Genomic DNA, 26,790 nt, shown 5'->3' with positions numbered 1-26,790 from the left:
TTCGGAGTTTCAGCATGTGCAAGGAGACAGTTTATATGTTGCATTCACACATTGCATCCCCCATGCACAGCCCACTTGGGGCAGTGGCCATAGGGGCCTCGAGTGAATGAGGCCTGGCTGGCCACCCTGACTCACTGGCCTGAGCCATTCAATGGAAAGGCTGTGAGTCGCCAGGTACGCTAGCCTAGTTGGGACTAGTGTCAATTGCTGGCTCTATAGAAAGGCAATTGGCAACAGCGTGCCTTGAGATAGATTAATTGAAGAACTATCTTCCCTCTTACCATTTGTAGTACACCTTAGAGTGCCTTCTACATCAACATACACCCCAGTTGTTTGTTGATGTTTTTGCCAGCATACCTGTACCGGAAAATTGTCTTTCCGAACTTCCTTGTTGCACAAGGTCTCCAAGATTGGCAGGTGCCCAGTGGCCAGTGGTGGAGAGGGGGGTATAACCTGCCAAGGTTCTCATTGGAGAGAGACTGCATGAAGACTTTCTCACCTGGACAGATTTGCAATTGGTGCCCAAGGTGGTGTCAGGTTGAGGCTTGGGCACGTGCATTGTCGCTCCTGGCTGCTGGCAGCTAGCAGCAGGCTTTTGAGAAAAGAGGAGCCAAGGAGGTATTGTTGCAAAAAAGAAGGGTCGAACTTTTCTTTAGACCAACAAGGCATTTATGTTTGGTCATGACTAAATAGAACTCCTTGAGTTTCCCATTTAAGTAATCACTATATATCCAGCTAGGTACAGGACACTCCCGAGGTTAAGATAGAAAGTTCCCCATGAGAGCACCATATGCACACACAATCATAATCTGTTGTTCCTCATTTTGACCCTCTGCCATAAGCAGAAGACTGACCAGGAAAGTCATGACAGAGACCATGCAAGCTCGAAATTCGCGATCTGCATTGTAGTACGACATCAGTGGCAGTGGCAGAATGACAAAAATACAGACACCCAGAAAGAGCACAGCGCTGACGATGTGTGACAGCAATCTCTCAGGAACAAATTTTTCTTGTGTTACTTCTGAGCGACGCTCAGGGAATAGTTTCCCCTATTTTATTGTCAGTATCATATCCAGGCAGCAGTCCTTGTTGCCCTCGTACTTGAGAGCAACACGGTTTTGTGACATACCTCAACATATCGGATAGTTAAAGAGAAAAGCTGCGGGGCAGTTTCATTTACGAATGTCTGAATGGCACCTCTTGTAGGTCCCATCGCGCGGAATTCGTCGGCGTCCCCGCTGGCGTAGACCCTCTGCAGGTTTGGAGAGTTCAACCAATGCCCCAACAACTTGAGATTGGGCTCACGAGGCCATCGGCTTTCCACGATCGTCTTGGATCTGAGCCACCATTTATCTAGAGACACCGTTAGATGGGTCAGCGCACAAGGAGCAGCGATTGCCTTTTTCTCAGATCCTACCATAATCGACCATTTTGGTTTCCATCTTTGTGACAAGCGCCAACCACCGCCGGTAATGAAGACTCTGTCGTGGCAGCCTGTCAAGCTGGGTGTTGAATCTGGTCTCAGCCGAATCTTCAAGCTTCTTCATCCTATCGCGGATGCGGACGATTTCCTCTACTTTGAGATCGAGGATGAGCGATCGCTCTTGGGGAAACACCCGGTAGAACTCGAAGCGAGGGTCAGAAGCCTTCGCATGCGCCAGTCGGATCCGCTCACAGCGCTTCCTTTCTTCTACACGCCCATGGGATGCCATTAATGATTGAGCGAATGCTTCCGATAGGCTCACTTACCTGGATTGCTGTCCTCCACCGCTTGTCGGCGGCTCCCAGCCGTGGACTGGCGTGAGGTGTCTTGGGGTTGAGCAGTGCCCCTGACTTGCTCTCCAGCGGCTGTCACTTGGGATACAGCTGGGCCGCTTCTGCGAGCCTCGCCTCTTTCGATCACGTCGAGCTCCACAGCATCTGACGACATTTTGTAGAATGTTTGTGCGCAGATGAAGCACATGTGCCTTGAATCGCACATCATTCTTGCGTGGTCTGGTCCTGATGTTATATATCTGTCAGACTCAAAGGCTGTGCGCGGTGTGGTGGCCCTCCCCACCACAACAATGGCCTTGGTCGTGTGCGTTGCGCTGCATGAATGCGTCATCAGGCTCCTCATTACGCCCGAGACCATTTCAATAGCACATCTGCAAGGCATGCCACTACCTTGGAGGGTGCGGTCCACATCTCGTCGATACCCAATGGGCGGGTGAGATATACACGAGATATCTGTGACGATGGGCAATGGAATCGCTGAAGATTAGATACTCGGTGTGGAGGATACAGCGGCTGTGGCCTGCCTTTGATACCGACACAGTGGTACGCAACCCTCCAAGAAATGCCGTGTCCTCTTCTTAGTGGCCAAATCGTACCATCTTGGGGGGCAGGTGATGATATAGGGCCGGCCCCCAAGACTTAGAAATATGCAGCAGACCTGACCGGTAAGATAATGACTTCCCAATTGGGCACGGACCGGTTCGTCTGTGTTCATGGGACTTGTTCCGCTTCTCGATGTCGTGCTGCTGCTGCTCGGACCATGCAACACTGTCGCGCAGCATTGATACCCCGCAAAGCCGCTGGACTCGAGAGCTGATTGGTGCTGTGCAAATCCGACGACAGTTGCTGCACCCGACGACTAACAGAGACGGCAATGAAAGACATGTGGAGGGAGAAAATGTATAGTGGAGAAAGTATGTCAGATTCTTGAGTGCTATCATGTTATTCGACAACTGAGAAGCAGGACCATGTGTCCAATTGAAGGGCAGAGACAGGATGAGCCTTCGTCCCATCACACTGTAGTTGTAATTGCTCCTCTTTTACTGACACAGACACTCCCTTATTGCCCTTTTATTACCGAGCCTGTATGCCTAATTAGCTGGCTTGATCGTTTGACTAAGGATTGCATGGGATTGTTCTGACTTCAAAACAGTCTCTGCTGTCCGCTTCGCGTTGGGATCGCGGATGACCCTGAGCATGGAATGCTTCTCCACGCCATCGATGACTGTGGAAGCACCAGCTATGGTGTCAGTAGGTGATGTCAAACGACTTTATTGTTGACAAGCCACTGAGTACGTAATGGAGGACAGCATCATGCTCACAATGGATCGTAATTATCCCACGAGCCCATATGTATTCGCGGCAGACGCAGTGACGGGGTTCGAAGGAGGGCGTCCACACACCTGTGACCGTTGCCACGATCAGAGGAACCAGATGACACTCGACTAGTGGCTCTAGCGGTGTCCAATGTATTATTTCTTCGGTGGCTTCGGTGGCTTTGGTGGCCATGGTGGATACACCACTATTGTTCCCTTCTGCTTGTCGGGCTCTCCGTCAATGTCCAAGTGACACATCGAGGTAGGTTCGAGGTAGCAAGGCTTGATCGATGAAGTAAAATGAGAAGGTCTCGGCTCGTGGGTTCCAATGCTGGAGAGGACAGCAGACGGTTGCTCAGTGAAGTAGAGACTAAAGGGATGGATTTCAACGATCAGTGAGTCTAGGAGACCATGGTATTTATATGGTTTAGAACGCGTCAGGAAGGCAAGAAAAAGCAGAGACCAGGGGGGGGGGGGAGGAAGGAAAAGAAGAACTACCCACGGGCACGTGTACGGAAAGCCAGCCCTCCTAGACCCGCTGACATGGTAGCAACAGGGCGATGCTGAAGACTGCTCGAAACGGCTCGTCAGAGTTATGCTATGCACGGCAAGTAGGAAGGAAGCAGCTTGCCAAGGTAACGTACAGTATCTCTTAGTCCTGGGGATTTCTACACCGCACAATGACTTGAGCGTGCGTCTCATGTTGTGTGTGTGTGTGTTGTCCGCTCACAGCAGGCGGGCCCTACTGGTGCCTCTTGAGGTATCATAGGCGATAACCAGATACAACAAGGACGAGTGTGCTGGTGAACGAGCGCTCTGGCTCGGCTAAGCTGCATGGGCCTCCATTTGCCCTCTCGGTCAGGTTATCCCGAGGCGAGTCAGCCGCGGATGAGCCGCGATGAACCGCTCCCTGGATCAGAGGATATCATCTTGACGCGCCCACGCGAGCTTTCCTCTAATCCAATGGATGTGACCCACTCGGGGCTCGCCGCCCGCGACGAAACACTGGTAAAAGTGACGCCTGAGTTGCCATGTACCCTTCAAGCGTAGCGGCCGACGCGCCAGCGGACAGGGCCTAGGTATGGTTTCGTTGCTTCTGCAAGGTGATGGTTCTGCTGAAGAATCCTACCACATTAACATAGGCTCCACGTATGAGCCAGGAAGAGTCGCGTGGTGGCGGAACTTAGCATCTGCAGCACACACAACCGTCCCACCTTGGAATATCAGGAGTTGGGCTGTCGAGAAGAGTCTGAATTGCAGAACTCTGCCAGCTCTCATTTACCATGTTTCCACTCATAATCCTCGCTTGTATCGCAATCGAATGAAATCGAGAGTCCGGCGTGGCTTGGACCCGCGCCTGGGTCACTTTGTGAGGACAATGGGCGAGCAAACACGACGTCAGGGAGAAGTTGTTATGGCTCTAATAAGCTTAGGGGGAATTAAAAAGTAGTAACAGAACAAGAAGCGCTAACTAGTGTAAACTACGGAACTGCAGGCGCAACCTCTTACAGCGCCGCCCCCTCCCCCCACACAAACAACGTAGAGCAGGCCACAAGTCCGCATTCCTTGCCCGGCTCAGTTTATGTCAATACATGAACGAATCAAAGCCGTGTAATGCCCGAGAATAATAACTGAGCTAGTTGGTAAATGAGGCAACTGATGTACAGTCATGTTGCAGCCCATATGTCTCGCGGGGAATCTCCAGCAGTGGTGCTTCTCCATAGACTTTGCCAGTGGGGGTCCGAACATTTAAGAAGAAGCCGAAAGACCACAGGGGAAAAAAAAGAAAAAATTGACACCTTGTAATGCGACAACGTGGACGGAAGGGAATTTAGCATGTGTTTCATAGCTCTGTCGCCCAATGCCAATCGTCACAGCCATGGAAAGTGCTGCTTGCGGAGCCCGTGGATTGCTTTTGAATCTTGCCCCAAGTGCAGACAAATTTGACGTTTGCCTCCTTTATTCTCAAGGTCTCTGGGCTGGTTATATTTTTTTTTATTTATTTCTTATTTATTTATTTGGGATGCTGCTGGATTAGGTAACCTTCGGTGCCGCTGGATGGGGGGCCAAGCAAACACTCGAGAATTATGAATGGCAATATAGGCTCCTGTCTACTACATTGATACTGCTGGAGGCTTGCACGGTTTATCTTTGCTCCCTAGTATGCATTTTGGTATAGGGCCTCGGTCTATCGTACGAGCGCCACATCTTCTGAGGCTGTCATTCGAAGCGTGCCTGAGAAGACAACCCTACAGACGCCCCCACCCCCGCCAGCTCAGACCTCACATGCCCCTCTCGCCTTCTCTTTTCGTGCCGTCCCCTACTCATGGGACCCTTGACGAAATGAGCGCAGGAACCATTCCAGCTCTGTTCCGCCGTCCCTCGCACGGAGATCTTGAAACCCTACCGAGCTGACAGAGAAGAAAGAGACTGGTGTGTCTAATGCTGTGCTATTCACCAAAAATCGAGCCTAAGCCCCTCGTCAATTGTTTATTCAACCTGCTCGGCTCTAAGCTGGACATGATTTACGAGTGCCACATGAGCCGGCGGTGGTTGGGCCGCAAGGCTGGCAAGTCACACCACATCACTGTCTGATCTACCATTTAATAATTCGAAGCGAGAATCAGTCATTATAGCGGCGAAGTATAGCTATGGAGTATATGACACGCTTCTAAGGGCCTTGATGCGGGGTGGAGTGGGCGGTCGCGTAAGAAACGTGATTGAGCGCGTAGGACTTCGCGGCTGACACGAGTCTGAACTGTTGGTTGTTTTTTTTCGGGGGGGGGGGGGGTCGGGGGTCGGGGGCGGTCAACACGCTCTGGCAAAGCGGTGTACATTGCTCGCCGTTGCCTTTGCAACGACGTTCGACTATTGACAATGCAATCGACTTGCATGAGGGTTTCCTGGAGATCTTTACCGCCTTTGTAAGTCGAGATGCATGTCTTGTTGTACAACACCAATTTGTGAGTTGGGATGTTGCCCGAGTAGTATGTGCCTTGTCGTGCCCACCAGGGCCTAACCTAACCAGAAATAGCGAGACCCGCTTTGCACACGAGCCTAAGATCCTGCTTCTCAAGGCAGACTAGTGTGCGATTCATCGATCCACGGGGGTTTAATTTGCTAGTACAGTAGATGTGGACAAACAATGTCCTAATCCCTGACAAGATAGCTATTTGCACACGCACGCACATACATACAGACACACTTTATCTCTCTCTCTCTCTCTCTCTCCGCGCCCTTCTCTCTTGCTCCTTTCCCTTGGGAAGGGGGGGGGGGGGAGGAAGGGGAGATTTGGGTACTCCAATAATACTTCTGGTACTGACGCACCCGAAAGGTCTCTTATCCAGCTTATGAGAAGCATCGCTGGGTGAAAACATGTCCAGACAGTATGTCTCGTAAATGCTCATACTAAGTATATAGCTCTTCATCCGCAAGAAATTTGTTACTGAATATCTACTACTACGTATAGACCTGCTTTGAGAACGCACTGGGGAAAACTGACAAGTTTCATCAGAGGCCCAACTTTGAAATGTGGATCCGGGGAAAATCCTCCGGGCTGCCGTACCAAACTCTCTTTTCTTCTTCTTCTTTTTCATACCTTTAAGGGCCTCGAAGATTGTCCGTGCTGCTGCTGCTTGCTCATTCTGAATCTTCTCTATTCCATGCACAAGGGCACGAAAATAGCACGCTTTACGTATCACTCTACATGGCCTTGCTGGACAGCTAAGGCTTTTTGTAAAAGTGACAAATGCGTGAACTACTTCGACTTGGCAGCGACAAGATGTGGCTACTGTATTGCCTATTGACGGCATACTAAGTATCTTAAGTTTGAATCGCCATCTGGGGCGTGATCCAGGGTGACTTCTTACATAGTACAATACTTCGTGTGGTGCGAAGTGTAAGTACAAATGCCACTACTGTTTCTGACATGGGGTTCTGGAACTGGGGTACCACAGTCGAGCTTCCAAAAGTTCCGATTTACCCTTGACATGACCAGTTGTTCATATCGGGCGTATACAGTCCAGATCGTAGGGTACGATGACCCAAAAGAGGAGGCAGGGAAGAACGGTACTTATGTTTGACAGCGTCTCTGGCGTGCGTGGGAACCTGCTTTGGATGGGTAAGTGAATGGTAAGGAAGCAAACCAAAAAGGAAAAGAAAGAGGAAAAACAGTGGGATGCTTGCATTAGTTTGTACACCTCATATCCATTCCGCAAATCAGAATCATGTTTATGAAACTGGCTTACCACACTGGCGTGGTGAAAAGTATACTATAGTAAGCTGTGTCTGGAACCCCTTGATTTTTTTTAAGAAGAAAAAAAAAGAACCACCATTTCTATGGAGATTTCCTGATATTGACAATTTCCCTCCCTCTTTCTATTTGTTTGGTATGAAGTACGCTTTGCTAAGCAAGCTTGCAACATTATTTCTTCCATAAGATGGGTAGATAAGTGCTTGAAATAGTTTGCCTGGTAGCAGCGGCATTGTCTATCCGTGGGCGCTAGCCCTCGTGGCCCATGAACACAGGATTTAGCTCTGCTTGGCCCCCTGGCCCTATAACCCTGGCACTGAAGATTGTGACCAAGTGGGTACTTAGGCCGCCCAAAGCGCAACGGTTTTTCAACCTCAAGGAGCGCAAAGCACTGTCTTCAACATTCCCAGTATAGCTGCCTCTCCCTGAGCGCCTGCACCCCTCGCAATGACTTGCAGATCAGTGAGTAGGCCTTCCCCCGGCCACCCCCCTCCTTTCCCTAGGTGTCCATTCAAGATCTGACCCTCGAAGCTTTGGCCTTCATGGCCTCGATCTGTCGGCCGCCTGCCGAACCCGAGATGTCACCGTCAGCGAATAATACCACTCATCTCACATTGCCTGCATCCCCCCCGTTCGCTTAGCACGACCGCCTTCGCTCGGTACAAAGCATTCCACGCCCAGGAGGAGAACCCCTTCTCCTTCAACATCTCCTCCGACAAAAAGTTATCACAGACTTCAACGGAAAAGATTATACAACGCCATGCTGTCGGTCTGCCAGAGGGAAAGCTCGTTCGGAGCGGCGACTATATCAGTATCTCTCCTGCGCGCCTCATGTCTCACGACAACAGCGCAGCTATCATCCTCAAGTTCCTATCTATTGGGGCTTCCAAAATTCGAGACCCTAGACAGGTCATCATGACCCTGGACCATGATGTCCAGAACAAGAGCGAAACGAACTTGAAGAAATATCAACGAATCCAACAGTTTGCTACGGAACAAGGTATTCAGAACTACCCTGCTGGACGCGGCATTGGCCATCAGATCATGGTCGAAGAGGGTCACGCTTGGCCAGGTACCCTTACGATGGCATCTGACAGCCATTCCAACATGTACGGTGGCATAGGTTGTCTAGGGATAGCGGTGGTCCGTACAGATGCAGCAAGCATATGGGCCACTGGAAAGACATGGTTCCAGGTCCCTCCTGTTGCAAAGGTTACCTTGACAGGAATCTTACCTCCAGGCGTGACTGGCAAGGATGTCATTGTTGCACTCTGCGGCCTGTTCAACCAGGACGAAGTGTTGAATCACGCCATTGAATTTGCTGGCTCTCAGGAGACTATGGCCAGCATACCGGTTGATGACCGTCTAGCTATTGCTAACATGACTACGGAATGGGGCGCATTGTCAGGGCTTTTCCCAGTCGACTCAACATTGGAAAAATGGCTACGTGCCAAGGCGACAGCCTCCGCAGTATTGGGTGATGGTGTTGCTGCAAATGAGTTCTCACACCAGAGAATTGACCAACTCATTCGAGACCGTCCGACAGCTGACCCCGGTGCCTCATACGCCAAGTCGCTATACCTAAATTTGTCGACGCTGTCTCCTTTCGTTTCTGGGCCAAATGCGGTCAAGATTGCAACTCCTCTCCGCGATTTGGAGGCCAAGGACATCAAGATTGACAAAGCATACCTTGTCAGCTGCACCAACGGGAGAGCATCAGATCTGCGAGCCGCAGCAAGAGTGTTCCGTGAGGCGTCTGACAAGGGCATCGAACCCAAAGTAGCGCCTGGTGTAGATTTTTACATCGCAGCGGCCTCTCTGCCTGAACAACAGGCGGCAGAAGAGACTGGGGACTGGCAAGTACTTCTAAAGGCTGGCGCCCAGCCGCTTCCTTCTGGCTGCGGACCTTGCATCGGCCTGGGCACGGGCCTGCTTCAGCCGCACGAGGTGGGAATCTCGGCAAGTAACCGAAATTTCAAGGGACGCATGGGCTCGCCCGATGCTAAGGCCTATCTAGCAAGCCCTGAAGTTGTCGCAGCTAGCGCTCTACATGGCAAGATCGCTGGCCCTGGCTGGTACCAAAAGCCGGAGGGGGTGGAAAAGCCCATCATTGGAGAGGGTACCGGTCAGTTCGAGCATGACAAAGTATTGAGTATAGAAGATGCTTTGGAGAAGCTCATTGCCGAAGCTGACAGCTTGATCTCGGGGGCTGAGCAAAACGAGGCGGGTGTCGAGATCTCCGAAGAGGAGGAGACCATGACTGACATTCTGCCTGGCTTCCCCGAAACGATAGAGGGGGAGCTTGTGTTTTGCGATGCTGACAATATCAACACGGATGGCATCTACCCGGGGAAGTATACGTACCAAGAGAGCATCACCGTCGAGAAGATGGCCGAGGTGGTTATGGAGAATTACGACCGAAACTTCGGCGACATCGCCAAGGCAGGCGATATCCTGGTGGGCGGGTTCAACTTTGGATGCGGCAGCTCCCGCGAACAAGCTGCCACGGCAATCCTGGCCAAGAAGATTCCCCTTGTTGTCTCCGGCAGCTTCGGGAACATCTTCAGCCGGAACAGCATCAATAACGCTCTGATGTTCGTGGAGATACCACGCCTCGTGCAGCGACTACGGGAGACGTTTCAGACTGCCGAGGGGGCAGACAAGGTATTGACTCGTCGTACGGGGTGGAAGTTCCTATGGGACTTGAGAAGGAGCAAGGTCACCGTCATCGAAGGCGAGGGCGGGCAGACCTGGAGTCAAAAGGTTGGTGAGCTACCGCCCAACGTGCAGGAGATCATCGCCAGGGGTGGACTTGAAAAGTGGGTGAAGCAGGAGATTACATCGGCTTAGAAGCAGGCGGCAGAGAGGGGGAAATGATAGAGAAAATTGCTGTCTACCCAGGGTCATCCAGAGCGCCAACAACATGACGCTTGCCGATGCGAACCGCGGCTTACCGCGGCTTGACGCAAAGTTATACGGCTTTGCCACCATTGTCGCCGTTGCCCGCCGACATACGACGCAGCGTGCTTTCTCGATACATGTCATTCCTCGGTCGTTGGAAATCACAGGATTGTCTGAGCTAAGCATGTGCGAAGTCTACGACAATCCGATTGGTCTCCGACTGGATCAACTGCTAAATGGAACTTCTTTTGCGTTCAACGTGCAGCTTCGATGACTCCACCACGTTCGTGGCGCTACAACCATCAGACCTGGTCGACACAGAGCCAAGCCGATGTCACTTTGACACGATCTGGCCCTAGAACTTCTCCTGTTAAAAAAAAAAAAAATAGGAAGGGGGAAGGGGAAGTAAGGTTCAGCACTACTCAGGCCTATTTGTTTCTCGAGGGTGGTATCTCAGGCTCATTTTCGCCTAGTCTAGCCCCCAAAAGAATTTGAATAATTACAAGAGGGACTATCCCCTACTGGTGCATGTTCCTAGGTGTGTACTCGCTCTCAAACAGACTTCAGTCAAGGGCTCGAGTCACCCAGGCCTGAGCCTTGGCACGGCCATAAACATCTTGAACTGATATCAACCCTTTACTACATAGTAGCAATGTAGAGAATTCAGGGATGATAACAAACGACCTGTCCGAGATGCTAGGCCGACGTCGTTAGGAACAACCCCTTGCATGCTGGCTAATTATTGGGCATGCTGCTACTCTATATGGAAGGGCCTAGATCGGATTAGAATCGAGATGATGCATGGAATCTAGAAGCAAGTTGGGAGGAAGGAAATCTAGCCTTGCCATGCTCATGTCTCCAACGAATTTGGCTGGCAGCTTTATCGCTTGACACAGCTCATATAGGGCGGCCTCCCCGGTTCAGTCAGCAGACAACTGCGCAAGGTCCAGTTGATCATTGATCGGCGCAATGTCAGCATCAAAAAAGTATATTCTTGTTACAATATTATGCGATGACTTATGAGGCTGTCTTCAATAGCATGTCTTGAGCTCCAGTTTTCCTTTACAGCCTTGTCCGTCGGAGCACCTAGTCAGCAGACGTTGCAATTTTCGAAAGCAGCATCATGTAGCAAGTTTGACGGCTGCCTTAGGAATCAGATGAGATTTTCTCTCTCACTCTCCCACTTTTCATGGTTTTGGTAGACCCCAGTCTCGAATTGTGGTCGAAGCAGTGGTGCAAAGCGCGAAGAAAGGGAGGTGGTGTCGTCGTTACTAGGCCTGTTCACTTTGAGGCTTACGTAAGCCACAGTTGCAACCCTAGGAAACGGAAGTAAACTGTGCTGCCCCTTGTTGTTGGCGCGACAAGGTTCTATCATGATCGCGCGCATCCACCACACCCCAGCTTCTTGCGCCCAATCCTTTCTCCCTCTATGCACACGAATTTGCTTTCCAGCTCATGACTGCTTTATACGATCTGTAATTTCCACATCGAACCCCTCCCATTTCTAATGGGATCAACAAGGGGTGCTTTCTCTTGCGGACATGTCGTCGGACAGCGATGCAGACCATACCCAGTTGGAGGGCTTCCTCAGGAACTGGAGGCAGACTGCCTTCAACGCAGGGCAGTTTCAGACGGCCATCTTTGTCGGCGACAAACTTCTGGCTCTGACAGGTTAGTTAATGCCTCCCCCCCCCCCCCCTCGGCCTTGCCAAAAGAACTCGACACGGCCGAGCAGAGCATAGAGCTTCTCTCTCAGCTGACAGCTCTCGTGTCCAGATGATGATAACGACGCTTTTTGGATGGCCCAAGTCCACTTCTCGACTGGAAACTACGTTCGAGCTCAGAAGTTCCTCGAGCACCGAGATCTCGTCAGACGCAACCCCTCCTGCCAGTATCTAGCTGCCCATTGTCTCATCAAGCAATCTCGCTTCGACGAAGCCCTAGTCATACTGGGCGAACGAGACCCAACACACCTGATCAAGTCCAAAGATGCGAACAAGCGAAAGGCCCAGCCCAGCGCGAGCAGTAGACCGGCTCACAGTTCGAGGCCACATCAAGGCGATGCACACGAAGAGTCAGAGGCAGTGAATAGGCGCTACGAGGCTGGCATGTGCTACCTGCGAGGCATCTGCTATGCCAAGCAAAATGCCTTCGACCATGCCAAAGAGTGCTATAAAAATGCTGTCCGCATCGACGTCCAATGCTTCGAGGCCTTTAATCAGCTGACCCAGAACCTACTGCTCTCCCCAGAAGAAGAATGGGGGTTCCTCGAGTCTCTTGACTTTGACGCCATTGGCGCCGGTGCCGGCGGTGACACATACACAGACGCCGCGCAGGAAACAGCCCATTACGTCAAGATGCTATACAGTACGCGGCTGTCGAAGTACAAGAAACAGGATGCCTTTAACACGGCGTGCGAGAGCCTCGCCACTCACTACAAGCTCAAGGAGAACCCGGATCTCCTCCTGGCAAGAGCAGAACAGTTCCTGACACAGTCACGATTCAAAGAGGCCCTGGAGATCACCAATTCCATCTTGACCGAGGACAAGTACAACTTCAGCGTCTACCCTATCCACCTGGCCTGCCTATATGAACTGAAAGAGAAGAATCTGCTGTTTCTGGTTGCTCACGAGCTCGCCGACAGCCACCCCGAAGAACCATGCACCTGGCTCGCTGTTGCTACCTATTACTTTATGATCGGCAAGGTTGCCGAAGCTCGTCGCTATTTCAGCAAAGCCAGTATGATGGACGCGCACTTCGGTCCGGCATGGATTGGCTTCGCCCATACCTTTGCCGCCGAGGGCGAACACGACCAGGCTATCTCAGCCTACTCCACTGCCGCCCGGCTGTTCATGGGGACTCATCTGCCCCAGGTCTTTCTGGGGATGCAGCATCACGCCATGAACAACATGACGGTTGCAGAGGAGTTTCTCAACACCGCGTATGGACTATGCACAACAGACCCGCTCCTCCTGAACGAGATGGGCATCGTCTACTACCATCAAAATCGCCTGCCAGAGGCAATAGAGAGTTTCAAGAAAGCTCTTCAGATTGGAGACACAACCGACAGTGACCCAAAAGCATCTATAGTTGCACACACGAATCTGGGCCACACGTATCGGCGCCAGCGGAAATTTCAATATGCCCTGCTAGAGTTCGACACGGTCCTACGTGAGAGCGGCAAGGATGCTAATATCTTCTGTGCCAAGGGCCTGATTTACCTCGACATCGGAAAGCCAGAAGAGGCAGTCAATATTCTACATGAGGCCTTGGCGATCAACCCGCAGGACCCGATCGCGACGGAGCTACTGCTCAAGGCGCTCGACGAGAGCTCGAACTCTGGAAGTGTCCTTGCTGAACTCGACGACGATGGTACGCTGGCCGAATTCGAGAACGAGCTAGACCAAGTCAAGCAAGAGGCAAGGTCAAAACTAGCAGCGAGGCTGAACGGGCCACATAGCAAAGGGAAAGGAAAGGGTAAGGAGAGGGCCATGCTGAACATGAGCACACCACAGGAGAGAAGTTCGAACATGACGGGAATGAGTGACGATAACTAGAGACCTTTTCTTCCTTTTTTTTTCCATGACGGGCCAGCGAAGTCCATGAGCATTTGCAAGGCGTCTCGGAGGGGTATTTCGTCAGTGCGTGCTTCTTGACAGATCTTGCATCATTAGGAGGATCCTCTAGATGAGGGAGAGGGGCCAGGACAATTAACTAATGGGAGCGGCGCGGCTTCTCCCGGCATGCAACATGATTAAATTTACCATGAAGTCTCCTAGGGACATGCGCTCATAGTGTGTGTATTGCACTAAATTCTGCTGGGCTCCACAGAAGACACAACGCCGTGCTCTCCCACCCTCCGTCCCGCTCCATTGCTCCGTACTCGGATCCGGAACAAATGGGTGTGGTTCGAAGATCCCATTAGTCAATTGTTATGTACAAGTACTGCGTCTGGGTATCTCCAAGAATTGAGCACGAGGGACCGGCGTATGATGCACGTTGCAACCCCTCATCAGGCCTTGTACACAGCAATCTGTACTAGCTACATAATCAGTACTACTTGCTGCTGATGATTCGCAATTGAGGGACTCGCCCAGGCGCGAGCACAACGCAACCCCACTTTACAGTACTATTCTGTACTACTTAAACAAGACCCCGCCGCGCAATGATGGGACTTTAGTTCCGAAGTACCGTCTCCTTCCGAGAGTTTCTCTGGTTTTGCCGTACAACATCAACGACATATTCTTGCTCAAGAAAAGAAGCAAAGAAAGGCGAATAGGAAATTTGTGTCAATTTGGGACCGTTCTCCAGATTGGACAGAATTCTTTCCTCTATCTCGCTTTCCCCCCCTCCCTACACCACACTTCATAATCCCTAGCAAGGCAAAAATCAAGAAGATGACGGCGATCAAAGCATCCAACATCCTCATCTTTGGGGCGACAGGCTTCATCGGACAGTACATCACCGACAAAGTCGTCAGCGCGCAGCCCGCCTTCGACCACATCACCATCTTCACGTCTCCAGAAACGGTGGAGAAGAAGGGCGCGCTCCTGGACGGGTGGAAGAAGAAGGCCGGCAACGTGACGGTGGTGACGGGCAACGTGGAGTCGGAGTCGGACGTGCGCGCCGCCTACAAGGAGCACAAGATCGACACGGTCATCTGCGCGTTCGGGCGGGCGGCCATCGCCAAGCAGATCGACCTGCTGCGGTGGGCGGACCAGGAAGAGGTGGCGTGGTTCCTGCCCAGCGAGTTCGGCACGGACATCGAGTACGGGCCCCAGAGCGCGGGGGAGCCGCCGCACCAGCAGAAGCTGGCGGTGCGGCGGTTCATCCGCGACGAGGTGAAGAAGACGCAGGTCACGTATGTGGTGACGGGGCCTTACTTTGAGTCGTGGGTGGGGCGCATGCCGGGGCTGGCGGGCGTGTGTCCTGGGTTCGACGTGGCGGCCAAGGAGGCGCTGCTCACGGACGACGGCGAGGGCCGCGTGGCGTTCACGACGATGCCGGATGTGGGCAAGCTGGTGGTCGCGGCGCTGCAGCACCCGGAGGCGGCGGTGGGCAAGGCGCTCAAGGTGAACTCGTTCGAGGTGACGCCGAACCAGGTGCTGGCCGTGTACGAGAAGCTCACGGGCGCCAAGTGGACGGTGTCGTATATACCGGTGAGCAAGCTCGTTGAGGCGGAGAAGAAGCTGTGGGCGGAGCAGGACCCCAAGGCCACCATCATCACGCTGCGGAGGATCTGGGCTGAGGGTGGGACCTTGTATGAGAAGACGGACAATGAGGCGCTGGGGCTCAAGCCTGAGGATATGGGGAATGTGGAGGACGTGATCAAGGAGTTGCTGGCGGCTCAGCAGTGAAATACTGCATGTGTTGTTGAGCAAGCGGCACCTTTTTTTCTCCCTCTAAAAAGTCACTGGGGCATCTTTTCATACAACGACTCAAGAGTTTTTATCTTACTCTTGAGGTTGATCTCGAGCTTCGTTAATGTTATGCAAGAAAAGGGAGGAGCAACAAAAGAGCGTCTATCACGATAACTGTTCGGGGATAAGTCCTTCTTCAGAGTACAGTGCCAATGACAGAATTGTGTGCGACTCTTCGGATGCATTTCCTCCTTTTCAGTGAACAAGAAATGATTCTGCTAAGGCTCAAATGTTAATGGAATTGACCTTGTTTTGAGCAATACTATATGCTGTAAAGAAAGATAACAGAGAGAGAAGAAGAGAAGAAAAAAAGAAGGAAAAAAGAAAGGGGGGGTTCGTTCTATGAGGTGTTTGTAGCATGTAAAGAATCGTTTTTACAATGTGGCAAGTAGACAGGCTGATAAGACCAGCGTCTTTATAGCATTTTCTCTACTTTTCCTTGCTTTTCTCGCTTCTTGAATATAGAGAGTCATCACAAATATCATGGCTTGGTATGTCTGATTGAAGGAAGCGGCAATTGTGTTGTGTCTCTAGTGTACAGGCGCCCGTAGCTGCGCCGATCACGGCGGGAGCTTATCACCGCACCTGCAGATGACACAGCTTCACCTTTGCCGACTCACGACTGATTACATACTCAATCTGATTCAAGATATGTAAAAACTGCAGGCCCAACATCATTCACGCTGCTCCTTCCATAGATCAATTTGACACAGAGAGACTGGAACCCTCCGCAATTGCCAGGCAAACAAGATCAAGACAGCGTGTCTGCAGTCTCACTTGTCGGGCTCACCTTCATCGCCCCCTCTTGCCTGGACATTACTCCATCTATTACGGTGCCGGACACTCTTATAACTCCCACCTGGACATTCAACCAGGTAGCCTCTCGTCATCAATTGTCAACGCGACTCACCACAAGAAGCGCAACCACCTCGACAGTCACCATGGAGAACGATCCCTACCAGACTGAGGTCGACGAGGCTCGCACTGCTTTCTTCTACGGTATGATTATGATGACATCCTGGTCAACCTTGGATTGAGGGCGTCTCATGCTAATCAACCAACTCACACAGGCACTTTGGTAACCACTCTTTCACCTATCCAGGGAACATACCCTCGCTAGGATACCACAGCATGCCGCTAGCTAATGCACACACCACGACAGATGGAGCCTCAGGTCTTCTACTCAGTCTGCTACAACAACAGAAGCCCTTCCGATGACATCAAGGCTCGACACCACTTCCGTCCTGCTGTGCTGCACGGCTACTGCCGTCGCCGGGTCCGCAGCGCCGACTACCCAGGCATGATCGAGGACGTCGACCACAATGTCTTTGGCATGGTGGTCAGCGGCATCACAAAGGCCAATCTCGAGAAGCTTGACTACTTGTTAGTACAACATCGGCAGCGCTTCCGACTCCCCTCCCCTCTTCAATGTTCCCTGAGAAAGGAAGGCAAATTTGCTGCTGCTGCTGACAGTCAAGGTGACCTGGTGAAGTGAGGGGTCGCAATACGACCGCCGCATCGTCCGCCCAAAGCTCCTGGACAAAGTCGGCGACGAGACGGGCGAGGGCAACGTTGAGGGCGAGCAGGTGATCACCGAATCGTACGTCTTCCTGGACGAGCGCGACCTGGAGGGCCGCGAGTGGGACTTTGCCGAGTTCAAGCGCGATAAGCTCAAGCTGTGGACGCGAGCGGGCTATGTCTTTGAGGGTAAGTGCTGGGTGTGTATCTCGCGAGCACGACTGAAAGTACTTTGTGAAAACTAACGGCGGGGAATATGACTGTCGTAGATTGTGAGCCTGGTGACGTTGCGAGTGTCTCGGCTGCCGTTTAACTAGCCATTGGCGAGAGATCTTTTTTCGGCCAGCCTGCCTTGAGTTGCATGCATTTGTTGGGAGGAGAAGTCTGAGAAAATTAGACTAGACTTAGACCGTACCGATATGGCGAAGGAAAGGCTCTCGCTTCGTTTACGAGCAGTCAATCGCCACTCAAGGTGCATCAATGGCATAGCATGAATAAACACATTTTTGCCCCCTCCTTTTACTAAAACAGCAAGCACCAGCAGCCCTCCACGCGGCCGCCACCATGCTCGTATTCGCCAAACATGGAATATACCAGCGCCCCCTCATTGTGGTGTTGCCTCTTCCAAATGTGGCCCCCAACACGCCCATTTCACTGTCCTTGTTCATCCGAGCTTTCTGTATCGTGTAAACAACTTTGTACTGTTTGGACCTGCTAAATCAGATGGGGGGGGGGGGGGGCAGGGGTTAAAGTCCAGAATGAAATCCACGCATGAATCTAACTATTTTACTGAGAGTTTGGCCAAGGAATCTATTTAGATCTTGAGCCAAGCTGACAGCTTGTGGGGCCGGGGGGAGGGGGTTGGGATTCTCGGTTGGTGAATCCTAAACTGGGATGATGATGGAGATCAAACGAACGCATGGACGATGCGCAGCCTCACTCAACATCGGATGGATAAAGTAGGGAAGAGGTGTCTTTGGTGCGTGCATCGTGCCTCGGCTGCCATGATTGAAAGCAGAAAGCAGCTGAGAGTGCAAAAGCTGGCCACCATGGCTTGCCTGGCCTGCATGATACTGTGAAAGGAGACTGCCCAATCACCCTCCTTTTCCTTTTTACTACATTACTGCAGAGCCTTATTGACAAGCCTGCGAAGCGAAACAGGATTATCATCAATCGAGAGTGTTCTGCCGTCTTGGTGAGATCTGTGGTAGCAAAGGTGTACTATGTACATGAATAATCAATTCTAGGTTGCATTTTTATACAAAGGAAGACGCGCACGGACCCGCGGCCCAGTCTACGTCTGTGCACTGGTGCGACATGTAGATAGGTTTCTTGTAAATGAACCCTTTTTTCCTTGTGCAAATAACCAAGCCTCCGAGCATCCATCACTGGCAACGTCCTGACGAGGAAATATATGTCCCACACAGTAATCATTTGAATATTCCATTTTGACTAAACACGGACTAGAAAATACTCTCTGTATTATCTACGACTGTAAGTCCGTCACTCGTCATCATCTTCTGGTGCCATAACAAATTTCTCCCAGGTCCAGCCATACTGAACCATGATGAAATTAGCACTTCGTACTTACTTAAGGCCTGAATTCCTTTCTTGTTCTCCTCATCTTCCTGAAACAGGAACAATGTCAACAGAGAGTACTAACCTGTCCAAAACCATGAGTCCTGGATCGAAGCCATCGAGATGCCACATTGCGGTTGAGCCATCGTGACCCGTGGATTCTGTGTCTGGATAGTGATGTACCAATGCCCTGTGGCTACGTCAGCTTGATTCTTCCACAATAAGTACGAGGACTATAGCTTTCATGAAGAACTTACCTGGGATTCTCGCAGTTCTGGAGTTGGGTCGAGCACTATACTAGCATTGGTCCTGCCTGCGTGTTCATTGACCTCGAAACCTATAGCTCTACACACCTCAAATCTGCTATGTCATTAGAACCCTCCATGTCTGGTGAGAAGAGAAGAGAGGGGCTATCACGTACATGGTTGTGAAGAGCACATTCTCAGCAGCGCGCTCTCGAGGGGGCACCATGAGCGCCTCCAGGAACTCGTAGTGATCTCTTCGCAGCTGGATGGGAGGATGTTCTCTGGCAGGGACAGGCTCCTCTGGAGGTGTAGCCAATGCCTGTGCGGTAGCAGCTCTCGCCTTCTCCTCCTCCTCCGCCGCCGCTGCCGCCGCCGCCGCTGCCGCCCGCCGATCAATGGCTGGTCGTCGTGGGCCCCCCTCGCCTGGGAGGGCAGCTCGGATAGGTGAGACAGGAGACCTGGGGGAGGTTGTCCTGATCCTCTTGGCAGGTGGTGACGGCGTTCTCGGGCCTGGGGACTCCTCTCTGGCTCTCTTGTTTCTCGCTACAGCTGGCTCAAAAGGTGGTGTGACATTCGGCCTGGCCCTCCGCAGCGTGAGAAAAGTATAGGGCGCAACCAGAAGCCCAGTCGTAAACGTCTTCTCTACCGCCGCCCAGAAGTTGGCCAGGTTCTGCTCCGCCTTGATCCGCCTGGGGATCCTGTCCTTCTTCGCCCTGTCCGACATCCTGTCCTCGAGCGGCGGGTAGTCAAACGCCACGGCGGGCTGCGGCTTGAAATAGGCATCGATCTCGTCGCGCAGAGGCATGCCCGGGTGCGCCTCGAGGACCCAGAGGAGCTGTGCGCACCTCGCCTGGGCCAATGGGAAATCACTTCACTCCCCCTTGGCGGCCCCCGTGCCGTCCTGGCCGTCCCGTCCGTACAGCATGAGCGAGCTCTCCCAGAGCTTGTTGGCGGCTTTTGCGACGATGGTCAGGTCGTAGAAGCTGTCTGCCTGCCCGAGGACGTACTCGCTGAACACGTTCTTCCTGAAGCGGCTGAGGATCTGGCGCAGCTCCTCGGCCATGGTGTGCAGCCCAAAGGCCTTGCGGGCTCGCTCCTCCGACATGGCCCTCCGCCAAGCAGCAAGAGCCCCGATCGTGTTGCTGTCCCGCTTGAGTATCCTCGGCGCCCCTGGTAGTCCGTCTACAATGGGCACGACCCATTCTCCCTGTTCGTTCCGGGACGCTGCTGTTCTGAAGTACTCCCGCAGGTCGGGTGCGCTGACCAGCACGTCGAGGAGAAGTCCCAGGACTTCCTTGCCCGGGCTGGTGAGGCCTGCCAGGGTTTTGATTTTGGACATCCAAGCGCGTGTGCCTGGCGGGATTGTCCGTAAGTCTTCCAGCATTTGGCCTGTCCCCGCCCAGACGTCCACTAATTCGTTGTGATGTGCTAGGATGTCTTGAAAGTAGAGGGTCCACATCTGGAGATCTGTGTCGGCTTGTGTATTGCCGTCGTTGTATGGATGAGTGGTCCCTTGCTTAGTTTTTAACTGGCTGCCAAATCTGCCGTGGGTTCGCGCCTGTTGTAGCCGGTCGAGGAGCGCGCCGGGGTCTTCCTTCAGGACGGCAATCTGTCGCTCGTGCCACTTTCGTCGCCGCGCGCTCAGGGCAATGACATAGTCCCAGTCCATCTCGCCTGGCGCGGTGCAGGACAGCAGGGTCCGCGAGACGTTGAAGTAATTCGTGAGCTCCTTCTCGTAACTCGGGTCCTCTGGGTCGGTGGGCTGTCTGACCCGCCAGTCGAGTGGTTCCTTGTCGGATGCGTGAGGGACCACAGGTTTGTTGCGCTTATCTCCGGTAATATTCTCAACGACGTCGTCGAGAAGGCTGTAGATCCTATACTGGACCTCCATAACTACATCCCCTGCCTCCTTCAGGATCATGTCTGAGCTGTTGAAGAGCTTCAGCTCCTCCAGGCTCTCCGGCTCGTTGATCGTGCCGTAGCTGTCATCTTCCTCTTGCATGTCCTGGTCGTTGTCCTCCAGCGCAACACCTGTCAGGTCGGCCATGACGATGCCCTCCCTGTACTCGGTGACCTGGTCTCTCTGCAGGGGCAGGACACCAACCGCCTTCGCCAGCGGATAGTTTTCGCCGAAGAGGTCCTCCCTCTGGAAGGCCCCAGGATGGAACCTCGCCCTGTGGTCCAGTATGGTCAGCAGCACCTCGGGCCGGTTGGCAAGGTCTGCCTGGTTGAACAGAGGCCACTTGATGGCGTCTGCATCACTGCAAATGAGAGGCCAAGGTTCCTGGTCCTTATTGGTGGCTCTCCATACGGCTACAGCGCTGATCGTGAAGAACAGAAAAGAGAGAGGATATTAGCAAATATAGATATTGTATTATCAGTCATAATAATAATTACTTACTCTACGTCCGGGCGATGGGCTTGCGGCATTTCCTTCCCCCCGCTCAGCGCCCTCCAAAGCGTAGTGAGAAGCTTCTTCCTCTTGTTCAACTCCAGTCTGAACCATCGGTTCTCTACTAAATTACGTCTCTCCATGTAGACACCGCGGAATTTTCGCCATTTCTTCACGACGGCACCCGCCTGTTCGAGTCCTCGCCTGGGCCGCAGGGCTGCTTCCTCTGCAGAACTGTCCGACCCTGAAATGATTGCAAGCTCGGATATGGACGACGACACATTTTCAGACTGTGGAGATGTGGTCGCCATCTCTTGTAACTATGAGCTGGGGTCGTCGGCTGTTGTTGGTCAGAGGGGGAGATGCGCTGGGCTGGGCAGTTCATGCGGCAATCGAGGCTGCAATGGAAGAAAGGGACTCATTAAAAAAATAAAAATAAAGACTTGCATCAAGATCAATGGGATTCTATTCTAAGTCTATTTAAGGTGGCCATACTCTTCAGCGGCATGGTCTCTGTGCTCTTTGTTCTCTGACTCCTTATTGTTTGTTGTGAGCGGAACTTTCTGGACGGGAGTCAAAGGACACATTGGTTGTCAACATCGACTTCATTCCGGTTTTGGCAGATAATTAGTTGTGCTACAAAGGAGGACTCAGGTTGAGATGACAGTTGAAAGGGGGAATGGAGTTGGCGTTGCTCAAGGGTTTACGGAATCTTCAGTCCAATGATTGACGATGGACGTCTAATATCATCTCGAGTTCCACACGGATAATTAGTACCAAGTGATTTTGCTGCTGCCGCGGAGGAGCGGCTTAAGAAGACGGAGTTCACTCGGGGGGTTCCCATATAATGATCAGAGAGGATGGTTGACGATACTAGGTAAGTAGATGTAATTACGGAACGGGGTTTAGGGATTTGTTCTTTATTTTCGGGCTAAGCGAGAGGGTTGGTGTGTGAACTATTTCCAATCTATCTAAGCCCAAGCACAACAGGCTCATTACTTGTCAACACCCAGACGGACCTCAGATTGCAGGTCTTGCTCATCTCAATCAAATTGTGGCACTGTTGTCTTCAATATTGCCTCTGCCGGCCGGGAAGAGGGACAATGTGAAATACATTAATTACGTTGACAAAGTTTTATGTACGTCTTCACTTCGGTATGAATCAGTGAAAGCATAATGTCAATTCATTAGATTTACAGGAAAATGCTAGTCATTAGGGGCATCAGAGGCCCTGAACACAGGGAAGACTGTCAGTGTTGGTCACAATTAGAATTCAATCCAATCCGACTAAACAGTCAATATCGGCAGTACCAATGGTAGAATATTTCGCTTGGATTTCCAAGCGTTTGATTAGTTCGACCTCAAGTTTCTTCTTCGTTCATTCATTTTACCCTCGGAGGACAAGTGGGCTTCTGGTTGTAACTGAGTAAATTAGCCCCAGGAACCACATGATATGAGAAGAAAAAGCTTACTGATTCTCAGGGTTAGGGCAAGGAACTCTGTGGTGTGGAGGGACTTTGTGCCTTCAGTTTGTGCATGCTAACTAACCTAGTTGGGTACTACAGAGCTCCTATGGTTCAGATGGGTGGTTCCTTTCCCTTAGGCATGACGGTTCGCCTGGTCCCTCGGAAAACTCTCAAAGTGGACCTGTACGGTTTCTTAGATCTTGACATACTCAGACAGATCATCACTGCAGCCGCCTATCCCCATTTCTGAAACAACCACACGAACAGCACAGTTTGTTCTTTGGTGGCTACCTCATCGATGTTGACTCGGTCTCTGGCTTACGGCACAGATGCCGTCCTGTGCGCACGGGTGTGACGAGATTTTGTCCCTGACGATCACACCTGAGCAAAAGCTGGCGGGCTGGGCCCCATTGGGGGACGACCAGAAAAAGAAAAGTGTGATGGACATGACATCGGGACGAAAAAGCCGGGGAATAGGAAGAGGAGGGGCACAGCACTGGCCGAGTGTTTTGAAACGCCTCCCCCTCGGCTCCACCCACACCTCAGCACCCGTGCCCGTGCATAGAAACCCTGCCACCCTGCTGGCTTATGGACACCTGGAGGGGATTCTGTTGGACTGCAAGAGGCGAGGACCCCTGGCATGGGGTTTGGTCTGGATCCACCTCAGCCAGAGCTTCTTGGTTGGCCTCCAGGCCCTCCATGCCCTCCCTGGCTGCTTCCTGCCCAGGTCTGGGTTGGCCTGCAAAGAGGGCAAATGCATCTTAACATCTCTCGTCATCCACGTACGTGGTCTGCCCACCGAGGCAACAGAACCTCGGACCGTTTGTTGCCAAGGATCGATCCATCGCTGTGATGGGATGCGTGTGCTGAAAGAAAGAAGAAGAAGAAGAAAAAAAAGGGGGGGGGGGGCAACGAGAGGGATGGATACCTGGGCCTATTTTTGGGCCCTCCATATGGTATTCTGTCTTTCGCCTGTCTTCGCCTGTCGCCCCCCGCTGAGGCGGCCCCAGCCGTCATGCTTTTTCTGTGTGCCGTCTGGGCCCCGCGGTGCTTCTTCGCGGGACTTGCTACTGAGTAATTTGCGCAGGTGTCGATCCCTACATACTGGACTACCACAACATGTTGTACTATGGTGATCATTGTACCAGAGTACCAGAACACAGGCACAGACACCTCTTGGTGACATCTCATGACCGTGGTTTCTGTTTCACCATCACCGCTTATTCGGCATCTCTAAAGTGCTAGGACATGCATGATGATGGTGCGCATGCTCGGATGGGTGGAGGAGAGGATTGTGAGGAACCAGTACCACATGCCGCATGCCTGGCGACTGCTGGGCGCCTATCGACAGCGCGGAACGGGGGCCTCTTCGTCACAGCCGACTCGCAATCTACTACGTTGCCATAAGTAAGTATACGTATATCATATGTGGGAAATGGGTCCGGCTGCCTCTTCAGGTGGGACGGACGACCAAGGATGGAAGCGCAAAATCCTGTGCAGAGATCCGATTTTCTTGGAGTTTGCGGAGAACGATAGGCGAGCAGATGTCAGCCAGCCGCTTGAGATGCGCTTCGCGCGCCCCCTGACAGCTGCCCTCTGCCAGGGGTTGGCAGGGGCGGACAGGCTTGGGATTCGTGCAAGGCCCCCCCCTGAAACCTTTTTTTTAAAAAAAAAAAAAAAGAAGACAGGCGACCTCCTGAAGTCCAGGCCTCTGCAGCCTCTCGTGCTGCCTCCTTCGACTTCCCCTGAGGGACGAACCAGGTTTGGACTTAGGACGTTCCTTGTTCAGAAAGACAGCACCTGCGCCCCCACCATGCAAGGAAAGGCCCTCGATTGGATGCGGCAATCCGGGCTACAAACACCAACGACATGGGAGGAGCAGGTGGCGACAGGCCTGGACGGCGACACCAGAACCAAACCTGGGTTATTCCGCGGCGGAATGTCGCGCGACCCGTCTCCTTGGGTTCTTTTTGCTTCCTCGGCCTCCTCCCACCACTCATGGTCTGCCCTGGGTTTTGGACGGCCAAGCGAGGTACAAGCTTGACTGCGGCTCCCAGAGACCAAGCACCCGCCTGACTGTGACCAGTTCGGTCAGCTTATCAGGTCGCACGAGAGAACCAACTTCGATCCTGTGCGAGTCGGCGGCGGCATTTTCTGTTTGGCGGGGTAAATATAAACGTCCCGTTTGGTCCTACCATGGTGTCTTTGCCCGCTTGCAACCCTGGCATAGGAGTGATCCCTTGGTATAGGCACTGCATTCCGCCACTCTGAGGACCACCGGCATCTCCAGACGTCTTTCATGGCCTCCTGCCCAAAGAGGATTTAGTCAGGGGCAAGGCGGCGAGCACTTGCAGAGGTGTGTGTGTGGGCATCCATCGTGCAGGAAGCCATGTCTGACTCTGGGCCACTGGCTGGAAGAAGTTTTCCCTCTTGCTGTGCAAATCCGAAACAAGCCAGCGCCGGCGCAGCCTATCACGCACTGCCGTTTGCCTCTCCTCGGCTGCTGAGCTCTGACCCCTGATCCCATTGGCGGGTCCACCATGCATCGCATGGCAGACTCATGAATGCTGTTCCTGATTTTCACTGGTCCGTGGCTGAGGGTTTCCTCCCATGCACTTTAGTATCCATCCATGTCCCAATTTGGTCCCAAGTGGGATCCAGGGAGGGGCCTGCGCCTGCGTCCGTCCATCCACATCCAGGGGGGCCCCAGGGGGAAGGGGGGAGGGGGGGAATATCCGTTCGTTTCTCCTGCCCCGCTGTTTGTACGTGGTATTTGCCCACAGTATCGTCACTCGCGATATAAAGATGCTCTGGTAGCCCTACCTCACTTGTTTCATTCAGTGCTGTCCTTCATCATTCATCTCTTTCGCAGAAGACTTGAGCAGTTACTTTCACTCCTTGGAGAGCTGCCTTTTTTCTTTTTCATTGATTTCATCTTTACCCTGCCTGGTGCATACCATTCATTCCTGAACAAAAGAAATCATCAAATACTTTCAAGGGACATTGTCATTGTACTTCACAGAGCGCTACAAAGCATTGTCAGGTAAGCAAATCAAGTACTTGTTCTCTATGATTCACTTGTTACAGCAGCAGAAACAACGGAATTGTTCGGCCTTGAGATCGGGTATATAATATCGTGTCAGGTTCTAATTATTCTGCAGCACAGGTACAATCAACTCTTGCCCTACTACACCAAAACAGTCTTTGCCACACTTTTTCTCTGAGAACCCTTCGTCTGGAACGAAACTCATCTCAACCCTCGACGCAATCCTTCACCAAACAGCAAAAATGCTTTTCACCAAGATCGCTGCCGCCTGCGGCCTTGCTGCCGTGGCGAACGCCCACATGTACCTTGCGAAACCAGCCCGTTTTGCTACCCCTTCAGCCACCAACGGCCCTATCTCCTCCAGCGACTACCCCTGCCAAGCAACTGGATCAGTCACATACAGCAGTGACACCGTCGACGGATCTGGAGCGACCGAGATGGCGCTCGGATCTGACCAGCCTCTTACCTTTGAGGGCCAGAGTGTCCACGGTGGTGGCAGCTGCCAGATCTCCATCACCTACGACGAGAACCCCTCGTCCTCCAGTGTCTTCAAGGTCATCACCTCCATTGAGGGAGGCTGCGTTGCCCAGGATACTGCTGGAAACCTCGGATCCGACACATCGGCCACTGCTGCTGACCCTTACACGTACAACTTCACGATCCCCGACGACATCCCCACAGGAAACGCCGTGATCGCCTGGACCTGGTTCAACAAGGTCGGCAACCGTGAGATGTACATGCAGTGCGCCCCTATCACGTTGACCGGCACCTCTGGCTCTCAGTCCAACTACGACGCGCTGCCTGACATGTTCGTTGCCAACCTGGACGACGAGAGCGATACCTGCCACACCCCTTCCGACACTGATCTCGTCTTCCCCGA

At 52.5% G+C, this 26,790-nt stretch overlaps 8 protein-coding genes across 8 annotated transcripts; 5 read left to right on the top strand and 3 right to left on the bottom strand.

Moving 5' to 3' along the window:
• Positions 1 to 1,172: 1,172 nt before the first annotated feature.
• On the bottom strand, positions 1,173 to 1,930 carry M406DRAFT_326261 (uncharacterized protein; the record flags this gene model as incomplete). The annotated part of the gene is made up of 4 exons (XM_040920061.1): positions 1,173 to 1,252; positions 1,306 to 1,353; positions 1,418 to 1,690; positions 1,750 to 1,930. 4 exons carry the CDS (start codon positions 1,928 to 1,930, stop codon positions 1,173 to 1,175), a joined length of 582 nt encoding a protein of 193 aa, XP_040781805.1.
• Positions 1,931 to 2,680: 750 nt separating this feature from the next.
• Positions 2,681 to 3,646, bottom strand: M406DRAFT_101009 (uncharacterized protein). Its single transcript, XM_040914936.1, has 4 exons — positions 3,595 to 3,646; positions 3,099 to 3,462; positions 2,920 to 3,001; positions 2,681 to 2,859 (listed from the first exon to the last, which is right to left on the bottom strand). The coding sequence occupies exons 2-4, from the start codon at positions 3,283 to 3,285 to the stop codon at positions 2,817 to 2,819; spliced, it is 312 nt and encodes a 103-aa protein (XP_040781804.1). The 5' UTR covers positions 3,286 to 3,462; positions 3,595 to 3,646; the 3' UTR covers positions 2,681 to 2,816.
• Positions 3,647 to 7,886: 4,240 nt separating this feature from the next.
• M406DRAFT_336418 (homoaconitase) lies at positions 7,887 to 10,194 on the top strand (the record flags this gene model as incomplete). Its single annotated transcript, XM_040921146.1, has 2 exons — positions 7,887 to 7,930; positions 7,986 to 10,194. The coding sequence occupies 2 exons, from the start codon at positions 7,887 to 7,889 to the stop codon at positions 10,192 to 10,194; spliced, it is 2,253 nt and encodes a 750-aa protein (XP_040781803.1).
• A 1,592-nt stretch (positions 10,195 to 11,786) lies between these two features.
• Positions 11,787 to 14,013, top strand: M406DRAFT_285631 (TPR-like protein; the record flags this gene model as incomplete). The annotated part of the gene is made up of 2 exons (XM_040918628.1): positions 11,787 to 11,916; positions 12,022 to 14,013. 2 exons carry the CDS (start codon positions 11,787 to 11,789, stop codon positions 13,800 to 13,802), a joined length of 1,911 nt encoding a protein of 636 aa, XP_040781802.1. The 3' UTR covers positions 13,803 to 14,013.
• A 483-nt stretch (positions 14,014 to 14,496) lies between these two features.
• On the top strand, positions 14,497 to 15,837 carry M406DRAFT_354586 (NAD(P)-binding protein). The gene has a single exon (XM_040922958.1). The coding sequence runs from the start codon at positions 14,643 to 14,645 to the stop codon at positions 15,600 to 15,602; it is 960 nt and encodes a 319-aa protein (XP_040781801.1). The 5' UTR covers positions 14,497 to 14,642; the 3' UTR covers positions 15,603 to 15,837.
• A 990-nt stretch (positions 15,838 to 16,827) lies between these two features.
• On the top strand, positions 16,828 to 17,496 carry M406DRAFT_246373 (uncharacterized protein; the record flags this gene model as incomplete). Its single annotated transcript, XM_040916405.1, has 3 exons — positions 16,828 to 17,048; positions 17,158 to 17,372; positions 17,453 to 17,496. The coding sequence occupies 3 exons, from the start codon at positions 16,828 to 16,830 to the stop codon at positions 17,494 to 17,496; spliced, it is 480 nt and encodes a 159-aa protein (XP_040781800.1).
• Positions 17,497 to 18,696: 1,200 nt separating this feature from the next.
• M406DRAFT_326256 (uncharacterized protein) lies at positions 18,697 to 21,709 on the bottom strand (the record flags this gene model as incomplete). The annotated part of the gene is made up of 8 exons (XM_040920060.1): positions 18,697 to 18,740; positions 18,775 to 18,811; positions 18,847 to 18,928; positions 19,019 to 19,035; positions 19,115 to 19,121; positions 19,183 to 19,851; positions 19,882 to 21,267; positions 21,408 to 21,709. 8 exons carry the CDS (start codon positions 21,707 to 21,709, stop codon positions 18,697 to 18,699), a joined length of 2,544 nt encoding a protein of 847 aa, XP_040781799.1.
• A 4,025-nt stretch (positions 21,710 to 25,734) lies between these two features.
• M406DRAFT_320529 (uncharacterized protein) lies at positions 25,735 to 26,482 on the top strand (the record flags this gene model as incomplete). The annotated part of the gene is made up of 2 exons (XM_040919404.1): positions 25,735 to 25,907; positions 26,026 to 26,482. A coding segment is annotated over exon 2 (212 nt), but the record flags the coding sequence as incomplete, so codon positions are not given.
• Between the last annotated feature and the right edge of the window lie 308 nt (positions 26,483 to 26,790).

The sequence above is a fragment of the Cryphonectria parasitica genome (genome assembly GCF_011745365.1).
Source record: "Cryphonectria parasitica EP155 unplaced genomic scaffold M406scaffold_1, whole genome shotgun sequence".
Lineage (NCBI taxonomy): Eukaryota > Fungi > Ascomycota > Sordariomycetes > Diaporthales > Cryphonectriaceae > Cryphonectria > Cryphonectria parasitica.
The sequence above is the reverse complement of the archived record's forward strand: the minus strand, read 5'-3'. Positions and strand labels throughout refer to the sequence as shown.